This window comes from Bombina bombina, chromosome 3 (genome assembly GCF_027579735.1).
Source record: "Bombina bombina isolate aBomBom1 chromosome 3, aBomBom1.pri, whole genome shotgun sequence".
NCBI classification, from domain to species: Eukaryota; Metazoa; Chordata; class Amphibia; order Anura; family Bombinatoridae; genus Bombina; species Bombina bombina.
The window spans coordinates 348,985,344-349,001,192 of NC_069501.1; the positions used below are offsets into that span (position 1 = coordinate 348,985,344).

General features: G+C 34.0%; 1 protein-coding gene across 1 annotated transcript in view; it reads left to right on the forward strand.

The window, feature by feature from the left end:
• Window positions 1-15,075, forward strand: part of CLCN4 (chloride voltage-gated channel 4) — a 125,217-nt gene extending 110,142 nt beyond the window's left edge. The window contains exon 12 of the mRNA XM_053706459.1: window positions 6,820-15,075. Within this exon, the coding sequence (XP_053562434.1) occupies window positions 6,820-6,910 (91 nt within the window). The 3' untranslated portion in view covers window positions 6,911-15,075. The remainder of the gene's footprint in view (window positions 1-6,819) is intronic.
• The last annotated feature ends 774 nt before the right edge of the window (window positions 15,076-15,849 follow it).

A 15,849-nucleotide genomic window follows, 5' to 3' on the forward strand; every position in this document is an offset into this window, starting at 1 on the left:
CTTCAGAGGCTATTTTTGGGAGAAAGGTTCTACAAGCAGCGGTGCCTTCCGTTTAAGGTCCCTGTCTTGTCCCTCCCTTCATCCGTGTCCTAAAGTTTTGGTATTGGTATGCCACAAGTAAGGATGAATCAATGGACTCGATACATCTTACAAGAGAAAACATAATTTATGCTTACCTGATAAATTTACTTCTCTTGTGATGTATCAAGTCCACGGCCTGGCCTGTTTTTTAAGACAGGCATATATGTTTTTATTTTTAAACTTTCAGTCACCACTGCACCCTATGGTTTCTCCTTTTTCTTCCTAGCCTTCGGTCGAATGACTGGGGGGTGGAGCTAAGGGGGGAGCTATATAGGCAGCTCTGCTGTGGGTGCTCTCTTTGCCACTTCCTGTAGAGGAGGAGAATATCCCACAAGTAAGGATGAATCCGTGGACTCGATACAACACAAGAGAAATAAATTTATCAGGTAAGCATAAATAATGTTTTCTTTAATGAAAAAAAAAAACTATCCATTTATAATGCAAGATATAATTTAAATAGAAGGACATCCATCTACCCCTTCTCGTATACTTGCAGCATTGTAAATAAATGGACATAACCCTTTTGCAGCAGATGGCAACACTTACATGTAACATGTAACTGTGCAGATCTTCCTTGGAAACGTAAAGGAAATAGGCTTGTGGGGATCTGAGGCAGAGTGTTTGACAACTGATCCCAGCCGTGCTTGCTTTAAATCCCCTTTTGGACACCGCTTGCTATCAGAGGCAGTGGCACAAGCTCAGCTTCTCTGCTGCAGAATTGGAAATCCCGGACAAAATCAAGGCTCCCTGATGCCGCAAAGTGCATGCGCATTAGCCTGCAGCCTCTCCTCTGCCACACTCCTCCTCTCCATAACTGTCTTCTCTATACTGCACACCTTTGTCTGTAGTCCTCCTCCCACTGCTAATGTGTACCTCCTAATGTGTATATATATATATATAATATTCATACATATACAGATTTAGACATGTATATGTATGTACCTTTTTTATCTCTACTTTAAAGCCCTTTGCCTGCCTTTCTTTTCTATCAAACACCTGAGACCTCATATCTTTAAATCCTTAGAACTTTTTTTTGTGTAATATTGTTTTAACCCCTTAAGGACCACAGCACTTTTCTATTTTCTGACCGTTTGGGACCAAGGCTATTTTTACATTTTTGTGGTGTTTGTGTTTAGCTGTAATTTTCCTCTTACTCATTTTCTGTACCCACACATATTATATACAGTTTTTCTCACCATTAAATGGAATTTCTAAAAATACCATTATTTTCATCATATCTTATCATTTACTATAAAAAAATATATAAAATATGAGGAAAAAAAGAAAAAAAAAACTTTTTCTAACTTTGACCCCCAAAATCTGCTACACATCTACAACCACCATGCTAAATAGTTTCTAAATTTTGTCCTGAGTTTCGAAAAAACTTTTTTTCCCCTCAAAATTAGCAATAGTTACATTGGAACACTGATATCTGTCAGGAATCCCTGAATAACCCTTCACATGTATATATTTTTTTTAGTAGACAACCCAAAGTATTGATCTAGGCCCATTTTGGAATATTTAATGCCACCATTTCACCGCCAAATGCGATCAAATAAAAAAAAATGTTCACTTTTTCACAAACTTTAGGTTTCTTACTGAAATTATTTACAAACAGCTTGTGCAATTATGGCATAAATGGTTGTAAATGCTTCTCTGTGATCCCCTTTGTTCAGAAGTAGCAGACTTATATTATTTTTTCATTGCTTTTTGGTAATTAATTAATTTAATTTTTGTTAACATAATGCCATTGTATATGTTTTACCATTTCTAGACTCAAGTCTAGATTGGCTCATCCAAATAGGGAAAGTGTTGTGTGTAATCTGAACACTGGAACACAAATGTAGCATATCTGCAGATATGTTTATCTATTGGAAGATTGTAGAAAGATTTTGCAATTACAAGATGCTTACTATCCCTTTAATACTTTGTGTATTTTGGAAATCTCTTCTACTGCAAGTGTGATATAAACTAGACCATAGTTCAAAATGAGTGGACTCTCTGTGTCCTCGCACAATCATGTGCTGACATCTGTAGCTTATGGTATTCTTATCCATCAGATATTATATATGTTTTTGTTACCTGCATCATGAGATGGGTTTCCTGTGTTTTTCTTGTATCTGTTTCTGGTTTTATCCTCCTTTAGGTTAACTCAGGTTGACTTGCTTCTTCTGAGGAAACTATTGCTATTCCCTCTTGTGCAATAACTTTATATAGTCTTTGTTGATTTCAGTTTGAAGCCATTGACCTGTAACGTTTTGGTCAGTAGTAAGGGCTTCACCTGATTGTTCTTTTTCAGTGTCCTTTTAAAGGCATATTAAACAGTGCTATTTTGGTAAAAACAAATCAAATTAAATCAAAGTCAATTTAAAAAATAAAAAACAATTTGTGTAATAAACAGCAAACTAACTTGTTTTCTTTCAAAATTAACACTCACTGTAGACCCTGCCCTCAGTGTGCTAATAGTGGGACATTCTTAAAGCTTAAGTTTTATTCTACCAGTTCTGAGCATTATCAAATCTGACTCCCTGTTTATCTAGTCTATTTGCTTAAAAGGGCACTAAAGTCAAAATGAAACTTTTGTGAGTCAGATAGAGCATGCAATTTTAAACAACTTTCCAAAACTGTCAAAATGCCCTCAGAGAAGAGAAATTGGCATATGAACCTCCTAGGTTTAGCTTTCAACTAAGAATACCAAGAGAACAAAGCAAAATTGGTGATTAAAATCAATTGGAAAATTGTTTAAAATTACATGCCCTATCTGAATAATGAAAGTTTATTTTGGACTAGACTGTCCTTTTAATACTAAACCAACTGTAGATGTTTTATGACATCAAGCTAGATAAGCTTCCTTCAGAGACCACAGACTCCTTGTAGCGCTGTAACAGGAAGTAACGGACACTGCACAAATAATGTTTAAAAAATAAACAAAAGGTAAGATGCATAATAGATAAAGCAATGATTTGTATTAAGTATAAAACACTTCTTAGTGTTTTTTTATTATAACAATAAATCAGACTGTGTAATATCTATTTAACTAACCTATGATACTCCTATTGTTCTGCAGTGACTACATTTTATATTAGAACTAGATGCTTTGAATTGGTTGGTGCATGAGAGCATAGGATACTTTTGTTAAAGAAAATAATACCAACACCAGAGATTTATTTCATGATGCATGTTTGTGTATTATTATTGTATTGTGCTGTCTGTATATTTATGTACCTTTGTAGTAAGAGTTAAACAAGCCATCAAAATGTACTGCACTCAGATTTCACAATCTAATAAATGTAACCACCAGCTACTCCCTTTGAATTCCACTCACAAACTTCACCAGCACAGCTGAAAATGTGTCTGGGAAGTTGGTCTTTTATAGTGTTAAACAGTGTAACAAACTGTGATGGTGTCATGTTACCATTGATATATTTATAAGTGCTTTGAAGTTTGAGACTGTAATGAAGAAGGAAAACTAATTTCTGAATTCTGCCACCCCTTTATGTATAAAAAAATATTCCATATGTTCTAATGAATATCGTCCGCATATAGTAAAGGTGCTAAATGGGATAATTGAATTTAAAGAATTATTACTAAAAAAGTATTTCAGTTCATAATTACTTAAATGGAAATTGTACTCAAAAATGTTCTGTCAAAAATATAAAAGCATCATTTACACATGGCAAAATATATATATTTTTTACTACTGCAGTATTTTGTTTTTTATTTCCTCTTTATCCTCACCAGTTAAAAAGGACAAGTTCAACTGCTTTATTAGTAGAGAGGGATACTCGTCTGCAATTATAAGCCTTATAAGGGCAGGAAGAAAGGTTTTTCAAAAACAAACATCTGAAATAGTTTTATTTAAATGAATCATGCAAAAGACTTGACTACAATGTCCCTTTAATTAAAGGACACATTTGTAATTCTTCAAATTGGATATGCAGAAAGAAAAATAACATTTTCTGAAAGGAAAGAGTACTTAAAGGGATATAAAACCTAAACATTTTCTTTTATGATTCAGACAGAGCACACCATATTAATAAAGTTTCCAATTTACTTCTATTGTCCTTCCCATCATATTATGTGTTGAATAGATACCTAGGTAGGCATCTAAAGCACTGCATGGGAGGAAATGGTGCTGCCATCTAGTGCTCTTGCAAATGGATAACAATCTTGCAAAACTGCTGCCATATAGTGCTCTAGAAATGAGCTGGCTCCAAAGCATATGTCCCTGCTTTTCAACAAAAGATACCAAGAGAACAAAGAAACATTATAATAGTTGTTTAAAACTGCATGCCCTTTTTTTTTTTTATTTTTCCCTTTTCCCCTCTCCTTTTTTGTCCCCTTTCTTTATTTGTTCTTAGCATTACTGTTAACATGTAAACATAAGATACTGTATTATTGTGTTCTTAAATGATAGTATATACCAATGTTTGTTGTAACAATGTTTGGATCTTCCTCAATAAAAAGATTTCAAGTAAAACTGCATGCGCTATCTGAACATGAAAGAAAAAAATGTGGGTTTCATATCCCTTTACAAATTGCATAATCAACACGTGTGTAATAAGAGGCAAGCAATATGAGTTACTCTGATTATTTTAATAAAAAATAGATTTTTTATTACTAATTTCAAATTTTCCTTTAATTTCTGTGTCACTTTATCAAATTAGGATCATACTTTGTATATTTATGTTTATCTTTTACAAATTACATTGCACTTTTCATTTCTTCTATTTAAAATAAAACTGAAAAACTGTCAGATTCAGTTTCCCAAAGAGCTTCATTACCTTCTAAGGGCCAGATAATCAAACATTCTCTAGTTTGGAGAGAAATTATCGTGCAGACTACACAGGGGCTCAACTCACTGAATTTTCAAAGAAAAATGTGGAACCTTCAAGTCCCAGAGAGATGAGAGATACCTTCCATAGTAAGTAATGAAGCTCTCTGGTATACAAAATTTCACATGGGAGAGAGACGGTAACTGACGAACACCTGGGGCTGATATAAAGGCTGAGTTTGCATCAATTACAAATTAAAATGAAATGTTTTCACTACGACTTAACTTGCTTTAGTATATATTAAATAAATAAGTGTATTGTGAATTTTGAGCAAACTTCACCTGCATACAGCTAGTGAGATAATTTGTCAAGACAGCTTGTTTAAAAAGTTTACATAATTTCACAGGAATAGTGAGAGAGCTTCAGGCATAACCTGGCAACTCCCCTGTTCAGCTCAGGGAACTGCCATATTCCTTCCACTTTCGGAATCTTTCAGTTCTACAATGATGCAAGTACAAAGTGCAATGTAATTTGTAAAATATACACAGAAATATACAACGTATGATCCTAATTTGTTAAAGTAACACAGGAACTTTAAAAATATAATCAGCATTTGTAAAATCACTACTGGATCTAAATCTAAATTTATTATAATATAAAATAGAAGGTGTAAAGCTTAAAGGGCCATAATACCCAAATGTTTAAACACTTGAAAGTGATGCAGTATAGCTGTAAAAAGCTGACTAGAAAATATCTCCTGAACATCTCTATGTAAAAAAGAAAGATATTTTACCTCAAAAGTTCTTCAGTAGGATTTCTAAGCAGCATTTTAGTGTGTCTGTCCTGGGACAGCTTAGGGGATGAACCTCGTGCACTCATATTATTTCTTTATTCAGCTTACTATGAAATCTCATGAGAGTTAAGTCAAATCTCATGAGAGTTAAGTCAAATCTCATGAGATCACAGTAAAAGAGTTCATGACCTCAGCACTGCTGCTGCTGATTGGCTGCTGTTCATTTCTTCATTTTTTTTTTACCTGCAGCTGGGAACAGCTGAGTATAACTTTTTACACAAAACTTACTCTGCTGAGCTGACGAAATTTTGAGGTAAAATATCTTCCTTTTTTACATAGAGATGCTCAGGTGATATTTTCCTGTCAGCTTTTTACAGTTATACTGCATCAGTTTCAAGTGATTTAGCACATGAGTATTATGTCCCTTTAAATGTCAAAATACTGAAAGGACCCAATCTGAAATGTATAGTAATATAAAATACAATGCACAAAATGTAAGTGTAACAAAACTCTCCTATCATGCAGTGCCCTATTGCATTGGACTTGTCTCTCATTGTTCAAATAGGCCGATTGTAGTAAGATAAATGTATAAGAAGCCATTTCTGTGCTGAAATATATGCTAATAATTAGCTGGACAGAAGAATTGTTGGTTTTGCCACTTTTATGCCCATGAGACAAATTTAGATTTGTCATGTATCACCTAGGTGCCTTGGCATCACTCTGTGGTACCTAATAAACTATGCTGATTTGATTTCATCAGATATTAGTTTCCACTAAGCAGTCTAAACAATGTTTTGGTATCATTGAAAAATATTGTTTAATCTATCCTAGCATATACATTTATTATTTTATTAATGCCATTTAATGCCATTTCCTGCTGGAAAAAAAGGTAACAAAACAAACTTCCTCACAGTTGCTGCAAAAAGACTGCTCTGAAAGGTGTTAATTCATAAAATGCATAACTTATAACCATTCCTAGCACCACATCTGTTGTGTTTTCCAGAAATGAAGGGATAATATATTCAGTCAGTATTTTTTTTTTATTTGCTCCTCACTGTTTTATTGAAGCGTAGAGAGTTTGGTGTGATTTACTAGGATCACATGCATAATAAAATAAAGTGCACTGAACTGCTTCCATAATATGTTTACTTTTTATGTTATTTGCTACAGGAGGCTTCTGGGGATTATAACAAAAAAAGATGTATTACGACACATGGCTCAAATGGCAAATCAGGATCCTGAATCAATCATGTTCAACTAGACTGGCAATGAGCTGAGATGATAACTCTGTGGAAGCCATTAGAGTAAATCTCTTCAAAGGACTGATGCCCGTTATGTTCAACAAGAACCAATTCAGGAAGGGCAAACGTTAGTGGCATTTTGAGGCTACGGTTTGCAGAAATAAATAATGGTGACGTCTCAAAAGTTTTGGCTGACTAAAATGTGGGCGCGAGCCATTGTATGTAGGATAAACATATTGCATAAACGATGAACAGAGTTCTAAGCTCGCAAACAACAATGTGAGTTCATCAACATGTTATATCTAAGTATTGGGTATCATGCATGTGAGTGGATGGTTGTGTGTTTTCTTGCTTAGCTTCACACGATATCAAACCACTTACATACTGCAAAAGACATCTAGACAAATATTGTGTCTATTAATATATATTTGAGTAATTTAATTGTTTATTAAAACTCACACTACTATTAAATAGTGGCAAACTTGTTAGGAACCTAATAACTCCTGGAACTGAATCCTAAGATCTTAAAGTTGAGTATTTAGGAACATAAATATATTTGTTAATTTATGTTTTCTCTTTGGCTGCAAAATAATTATTTATGTTTTAACTGTGATGATACTATGGTTTTACGGTTCTAATTCCTTCTGGAAAGTAAATATTTCACATTTTCCGTTATCGCTTGCTGGGTGACTGCACATAATAATGGTTATTTGCACTAGCTGTTTCTACTTTAATACAAAATGCATAATATATCACATGATCAAATAGTGCAAGATGAGAGGTGAAGTTCATATATTGATTTTTTTTATCTTATCAACCTCTTTGATTTCCCTTGATTAAGACAGAAGTCAAAAGATATGTCACCTTTTTACAATATGGTATCACTGTACACTGGTAAAGGGACAGTTTACCCTACATTTTTCCCTTTAATTTGTTTCCAATGATCCATTTTACCTGCTGGAGTGTATTTAATTGTTTACAAATAGCTCCTTTTACTTTATGTTCACATTTGAATTAGCTTATTTTTCCTGTGGCATCCCTACCTATACTGGAAGTTTCTATACTTAAGTATTGGCTATAAAAAAGCTGTGTAAGCATAGCCAGCAGAATACATTACACTCCCAGTGGGAGGTAGAAAAGATAAGCAATAACATGTTCATTTTCAATTGTTGTATTGAGCTTTGGGTTACAAAGATAATATAAAGAAGCATGTGTGTGTGCAGAAAGTGATAAACTAAGGATATCTGATTTCTCTGAAAGCTCAACCCATTTTGATAGGTTGTGGATTCAAAGAAAAAAAAATGCTATTTCAAATACAAAAAATAAACATAAATGAGCAATTTCTTATACATGTTATACTCCGCAGCTGGTATAACAAGTCATTGGAAACACATTAAGGTAAAAACAATTTTACTGTACACTGTCCCTTTAAAATCTCCCTATTCTAACAAAGTAAATTAATGTAGTCATTAATTTTAAATAAGGCTTTAAGATAATCATCTAAATGTTTGTGTACAATAAGTTCATTCTCTGTGCAGAACGTAGATATATATATTGTTTAATATATGCAGTACAAGGTGAGCTCAATTCATAACACTCCATTTGGATGATGTGTTTAAAGTTATCCTTGATAAATCTACTGACAAGCCCAGAACTGATAGCACTCAATGGTATGATGCAAAATGGCTGTCATTCCATAATGCTGCAACTCCCTGGCACGAGGGAAGCAGTGGAGTCTTTAAACAGTAAATAAATTCTAGATACAATTATAAATTTAAAATGAAAATTAGCCTGAAAATAGTATGCAGGTGTATTAAAATACTGAAGAAACAAGTGTATAAATGTAGTATCTATAAAGTAATAGACACTGCCATGTTGAAACCTAGGTTTCCTTTTGTTCTGCTGAAAACAGGGACAGATTTGAAAAAAGTCAATAAAGTGTACAAACAAAGGTGGTGTAGAATATAGCAATGTTAAAGGGACTTTATCAGCTCATCTATAACTAATACTAACTGTCCTTCGCAGGGGATATAAGAACAGGCTTTTCATTTTTGAATGACACTGCAGCAGCTTTAAGTGGAAAGTCCACAATTTTCAATGTTAAATTACAGGAAAGGGGAACAAAATAGATATTGAAATAATACTGCAAGATTATTTTTTATTAGAAGCGATTAAACATTTTATTTTACCAACTCAAAGTGTTTAATGTTTGAAAAAGACAAGTCTGCACTTGGGATACATAATAGGTATGCAATAGGTATATAGCAATACTGGTGATGGAGTGCAAAAAGGCAAAAATAGACAAAAAAGAAACAAAATCTCTCAGAAAAAACACTCTCATATAAATAGTATAAATGTATTAAACCATGTGTATATTCTACATAGCAAAAATAGTAAAATAAATAAATACAAGAAATGAAAAAACTAATTTTAAAATTGCCATAAATAAATTGGTCTCTGAGGAAGTGCATGCGCGAAACGCTTCAGTTCAGAGGGAGTTCCCTGCTGAATTGTTTCAACACCAATAAACTATTGATGCTGACTGGCTTTAAGGTCTCAGCCCCGCTTCTTTCTTTTTTTTTTAAACTTTATTTTTCAAACAAAGGTTGCCATGAATTAACAAACAATTTCTGAACAAATAGACAAATGTGACTTCAGTACAATGAATCTCATTCCATCTTAAGTCCAACCTGGCAAAACCTTCTTTTCCAAATTTCCTTTTCAGTATACCCTCTTTCCCAACCTCCATCCACCAATCTCTCCCTCCCACACTCAGATTTACCTCCTCTCTCCCTCACCAACAGTTCCAACACATTAGTTTTTGATGTATAGATTAAATAGTATCAATGTGATCCCTGATCCTCTCTGTGTAAAGAAAGTTCTAGCTACCCTTGAAACGTTCCCCTAGTAAGAACTCAGTGTTTCTAAGAGGAAATAATATACGTGTCTGTATGGAGATATCCAACGTGCGTATGTATGGTTCCCATTTCCTTATGAAGAATCTTTCAGTCCCGCTTCTTATTGTGGTTTCTAAAAAAAAATAGAGACAATGAAGAAACTCATTTTAAAATTGCCATAAATAAACATGAAGGGGATCCCCATTGCACACCTAAAATAATATTAATATTGTAATATAAATCCATGAAACATACTATAAACCCACTAGATTGTAAAAGTCACATAATCTGAAAGATCGAAGATCAAAATGATAAGAGCAAAATTGTTTAGACTCAGCAAACAAACAGATACATATAGTTATAACTATTGCAAACCTGTCTATCCAGTAAACGTGCTGTTTGTCTGCTCAGAGACTACTCATAGTTACTATTTTTGCTATGTGGAATATACACATGGTTTAATGCTTTCTAAGAACTGTTTAATTTGCCTTTAATTGGCTTCAGCAGAGGTTAAAAGGTAGAAAAATGCAAAACAATGCAAGTTTTGATAACAAAATGACTGTGATTATCTTGTCCAGTAACAAGTCTGCATTGGCTCCTCCAAATAAATCAATGAAGGGGGAATTTGTTTTTTGAAAAATTAATGCACTAAAGATATTATTAATGGATTTAGAAAGTTTTTACATTAGGCTGGTATTATTACAAAACCATACACAAATCTTTTAACCTTTTAAAGCCGTTATGACGTTCTATTCCGTCATAATTAGACTGGGCTTTAAAGCCATTATGACGGAATAGAATGTCATAGCTAACGGCTGTCCTGAAGCCTTCTGTGCTTCAAGGATTTAATCGCGGTCTGGAGGGCGTTCCTAGGATTGTAGGGACGCCCCCCAGATGCAATCCAATAATTGAAATCTCGCGATCGTATGCACAATCGCGTAGTTTCAATTTGTCTACATCAGAACAGTTGTTCCAATGTAGGCACTTTAACCCTGTCACGAAAGGGTTAATAGAAAAAAAGTTGTTGTTCCTTTAACTCAGAGATGTATAAGACTTGTAAGTACTCATGTAAGTGTGTTTGTTTGTGTTTGCAGAATGGTTGAGAAGCTTAACTGAAGCTTATTATCATCTTGTTCTAACAGCATTAAAATTAACCAACAGATTTATTCAGCTACTTTTTTCCTAAAGCCTGTTTCCGATTATTTTATCCACTCAGTATTTTAGCTCAGGGGATATTTAAAAGATGTAAAAGAAGCATCTCAGTAAAGTTGTAATTTATTGAAAGGATTATATAAACAGAACTGGGTCAGATTAATTAAGAATTCTGTTTTACATAATTATGCACAACTGTAGCAAGAAACCTGAAAAGGGTGTTTTGATGCGTATCACATTTACGCATTTTGTATTAAGTAAAAAGCTTTTCCATCACTTCAGATTGAGCCACAAAATGTTAAATCAATGATGAATTCTAAAATATTATAGATGGCGCTATATTGTAGAACACAGATGATTATTTTATGGGAACACCATTTTTGACACTTACTTTAGGACAGTGCTGTTTGTATACCTACATGCTGATGGGTTAGGAACATTAAAGGCTACATTATGAGTGGAGCAGTAGTTTACACTCCTGCTCGCGCGTTAACTCTGCTAGAGTTTAGCTTTTTGCGCTTGTCGGGTAGCACACATTACAAGTTGAAAGTAAAGATTTTTCACTCGTGCACTAACAAAACACTTCCAAAAAGCTGGACACACCAAACAAGTTGCACAAACCCGATCACATTTTCTCAAGTGTGGTAACCCGACATGAAATATTAATATTTACATTCCAATGTTCTTCACATAGAAGAATGTGCTCTATTTATTCATAAATACATATTTATATATATACCTGATGTTTGTTTCTGTAAAATATAAATCTAAACCTATATATCTATATGATTATATGTAGGTATAGATATATACAGATATATATACAGTATATAGGAGTATCTAAAATACTTAGAACATATTCCCCTATGTGAAGAACATTGGAATATTAAATATTTACAGTAAAGAAATAGTTAACCACTTTATTAAATATGACTATTGCATAAATATGATTTTACATGTTGTTAGCTACTTGACTACAAAGGGCTCCAATGCACTTTTCTTTAAACTTGTAATATGCGTTCTACTTTAAATGCGTGTAAAAAGCCGTGATAAACCCACTCGTTATCTAGCCCTAAATGGGCATTACATTCCTCTGGCTTTTGTGTGAAATTTTGCTTTGTCCTACACTCCCTTAGAAAGGCCAAAAAGCAAAATCTGCAACATAGGTTTTCAAAACGCTGTAAACTGCCTAAACACACTTCTAGGGAATGTGAGCAAAAGCACATTTGTTTCCACAAAAGAAAGAAATGTTTAATGTCCTTTTATATAAAATACATATGTTGATATAATGTGGTACATCCATTTCTTAGCTGAATTAATTGTAAATGTCACTCTTATTGCCCTAGTCATGCTTTTACTAGAGATAACTGCAACATAGTCATATTTTATGCCACAAATCTGAGCTAGAAACCAGAGATATATTCCTTCATTTTATTGGAAATTGCAAACTCTGCCTGATAGTAACAACTAGAGTGTTGTAGTCTTAAAAATAACTTTTATGCTGATACTATGCCAATATATAATTGTACCAATACTTTTGTAAAAATTACAAATGTGAAAAAACAACTATAAAGCAGGAAGAATAATAAGTGAAATATACAAATGTGAGATTGAATAAACAAACCTTCACTGTAGCAATAGCAGCAATACACAGCAAAAAATACTATTAATAACAGTAATTATGGGTTATAAATGGAAGCAAACAATAACTAACTATAAGCTAAAGGGATATGAAACCCAAAAAAATTATTTTGTGATTCAGACAGAGCACACAATTTTTAAAATGTTTCCAATTTACTTCTATTATCAAATTAGCTTCGTTCCCATGATATTCTTTGTTGAAGAGATACCTAGGTAGGCATCTGAAGCAGTATATGGCTGCCATCCAGTGTCCTAGCAAATGGATAGCATTCTTGCAAAACTGCTGCAATATAGTGCTCCACAAATGGGACAGCTCCTAAACATTCAGTATGTCCTTGTTTTTCATCAAAAGTAGAAAGAAAAATTTATCACAGATGTAAATTGCAACATATTTTAAAATTGCATGCTCTATCTAAATCATGAAAGAAAATTGTGTATTTCATATCCCTTATATAAAAAACAACAAATAGCAATACAATATTATCAAAGTATCATCACAGTATTAATATATAGTATAGTAAGACTAGATAATTACATATCTGAAAGACATTTCACAAAGAAGTGCGTTCATCAATAAAAGCTTTGTAAATGGACTTTATTGCATGGAAACTATAATGTGCTATTGTTGATTACTTTACTAAAACATATTAAAAGAGTAATAAAGCAAGAGGTTGAGGGAAACTTACCCATGACACATGCTACACATGCTGTCAGTGACGGTTCTAGACCTTACTATCGGGGGCTAACAAAGATGATTAAAAAGATAATATAAAAAGCTATAATTGGCAGTAATGGGGTGTGATTTACATTTTTTATTTAAATGCCACTTGTTTTCCCTTTAACAACACAAGAAAACCTATTTCAATGCAGTCTGCAAAAAAAAGAAGTAAAATGTTCAAGATCAGCAGGCTAAATCCTTAATTAGCAATTCAGATAAATTGTTTAACAAATTGACAGTCCACTAATGTAGTCAGAGGAAAATCTCTATCCATATCCTCATACTACTTTCTTTTTTATCTATAAGCAGAAGCTGTTTATTGTTTTTTACTCTCCATTTAACTTCTGGAAAACACCCTCTACTGCTCTCAGTCTCCAGAGTTCTGTTGTTTCTAGTCACATGGTCAGAGGGGTAAGATTAAGCAATACTGGACAGCTTCCCTCATTCAGTTGAGCAGTGTTGGTTCTACAAGGTTTCGCGGTGTGCTTTCGATTCCTATTCTTTATTGGAGTACCCCAAACCCTTACATTTGCTATGTGATGCTATTTTTTTACAGTTATTTAAAATATAAAGTTAAATAGGTAGTATAATGCACAAATAAAAAAAGTTGTTAGTATTAGTGTAAAATGATAAAACATAGATACAGGGGCACAACTAAACATCAATGGGCACAAGGGCGAAGACTATGGGGTAGAATTAAAAAGCAGCAAATGCTGCAATCTACCCCATAGTTTACGCTGAAACATAAGTTAAGAAACAGCGGTCTTAAGAATGCTGCTCTTTAACTTGTCTGCCACCTCTGAGGCGGTGGAAAGCAATCAGCCCGATCGGAATGTGCAGGGGGCGGTATTGCAAAAGCATTTCACTAGAAATGCTTGTGCAATTATAGATGCCGACAGCGTATGCTGTCAGCATTTATCATTGTGCAGCAGACATGATCCGCTACAGCGGATCATGTCCGCCCACGCAATGATTATTTGGTCCCTTTCGCAGGGTGACCCTTCCCCCTGGTGCCCTTTCAGCAGAAACTGAGCCAGCAGCCATGTATGAGCAAGACGAGCTGCTTCTCTGTGAAAGGGGGTCATCCATCTCCCTTGGTTAGCCCACACCAGAAGATATGCTCTTCTGCTAACTTCCTGTTCAAGTATGATGGAAGGTTCTCTGAATGGACACACTGAGCTGGCCATCTTGGAAACCCTGCCGCCATATTTGTAAAGGAAAATCCCTACACTTTCCATACACTGTAAGCCCTGTTTTGCAAGAAGGGCACACAGATGGAACCTGAAAAATCTGATGCAGGTGGAGCCTTGGCCCCACTTATCCCACCTGTAGCAAAACCAATAATGATTGCAGGGCCAGAAGGACTCTCTAGAGGTGTGGGCATGGCCTCCTTTGAGACCTCTTGGAGCCCTGTAGTTACACAGCTACATATATAAACAAACTTTAGATAAGGTCATTTTTGGTTGAAATTTGCCTTTTTTGTAAATGACTGCACTAAAACACTTTCTTGGATTTTGAGCTTAGTCCTACTACTGTTAATATGCCAATACTGTATTTTGCATAACTAATATTTATTTATATTTTAGGATGTGCTCTGAGATTTCTTTCCCCATTGTTGTTGCTAATTTCATTATTTTATTTTTGTATTTATAATTAAATAAATCTATAACATTGCATTTTTACTTTGCCATTAGATTTCATGTACATTAACGTCTTGGCATAGTTGTTTAAAAAGTATGTTTGCACTCTATTTTTAAATAAAATCAATATATTATAACTGATTGTTAAAGCATTTATTAAAATGTTTAAAATGTTAGTTTGTTTTATTGTAAGTAAAAACAACTACTTAGCACTATGTTTTAAATTATATTTCGACTGTAAAACATCATTTTCACAACAAAATTGTCCATGTAAATTCATGAGAATGTTTGCCATTTTGGAGCCCATAGATAGATTCTCCACTTCCCTCCTCAAACTTCCTCGGACTCCTCTGCAATTTATGACTGCACATAAAAATATATTTTCCCAAATGAGGCATTAATATAAAAATCCTTTTAGATCTTCTGTTCCTCAAATTTTCCCAGTAGTTGGTTAATAGTTCACAAAGCTTGATTAAAGAGTGTAGCCCTTTAATCCATTCTTTACTTCTACTACATTTTGAATAAGTAATCCAAACTTTATTATATAAAAAGAAATTCTGCTCTGAGGAGTGGGGAAAAAGCCTGTGTGGTTAATGTTGACTAACTGGAAAGGACTCTTTTCACAAAGCTCCAATCACATAATCAGAGAATAGTTCATAGTAATCCTAAGATTCTCCACTATAGAGAGAAGTTATAGTGCAGACTTCACAAGAGCTGAATCACTGAATTTGCAAAGAAAAGGACGGAACCTGGAAGTCCCAGAGGGATGAAATATGCCTTCCATAGAAAGTAATGAAGCTCTCCGGGATACATAATCTCTCACAGGGCAGAGTGAGGTTAACCAGGGGGTGCAACACTTAATTCTGATACAACTTAAAGGGCACAATCTGAAGTGTAAAGTAATATAAAAT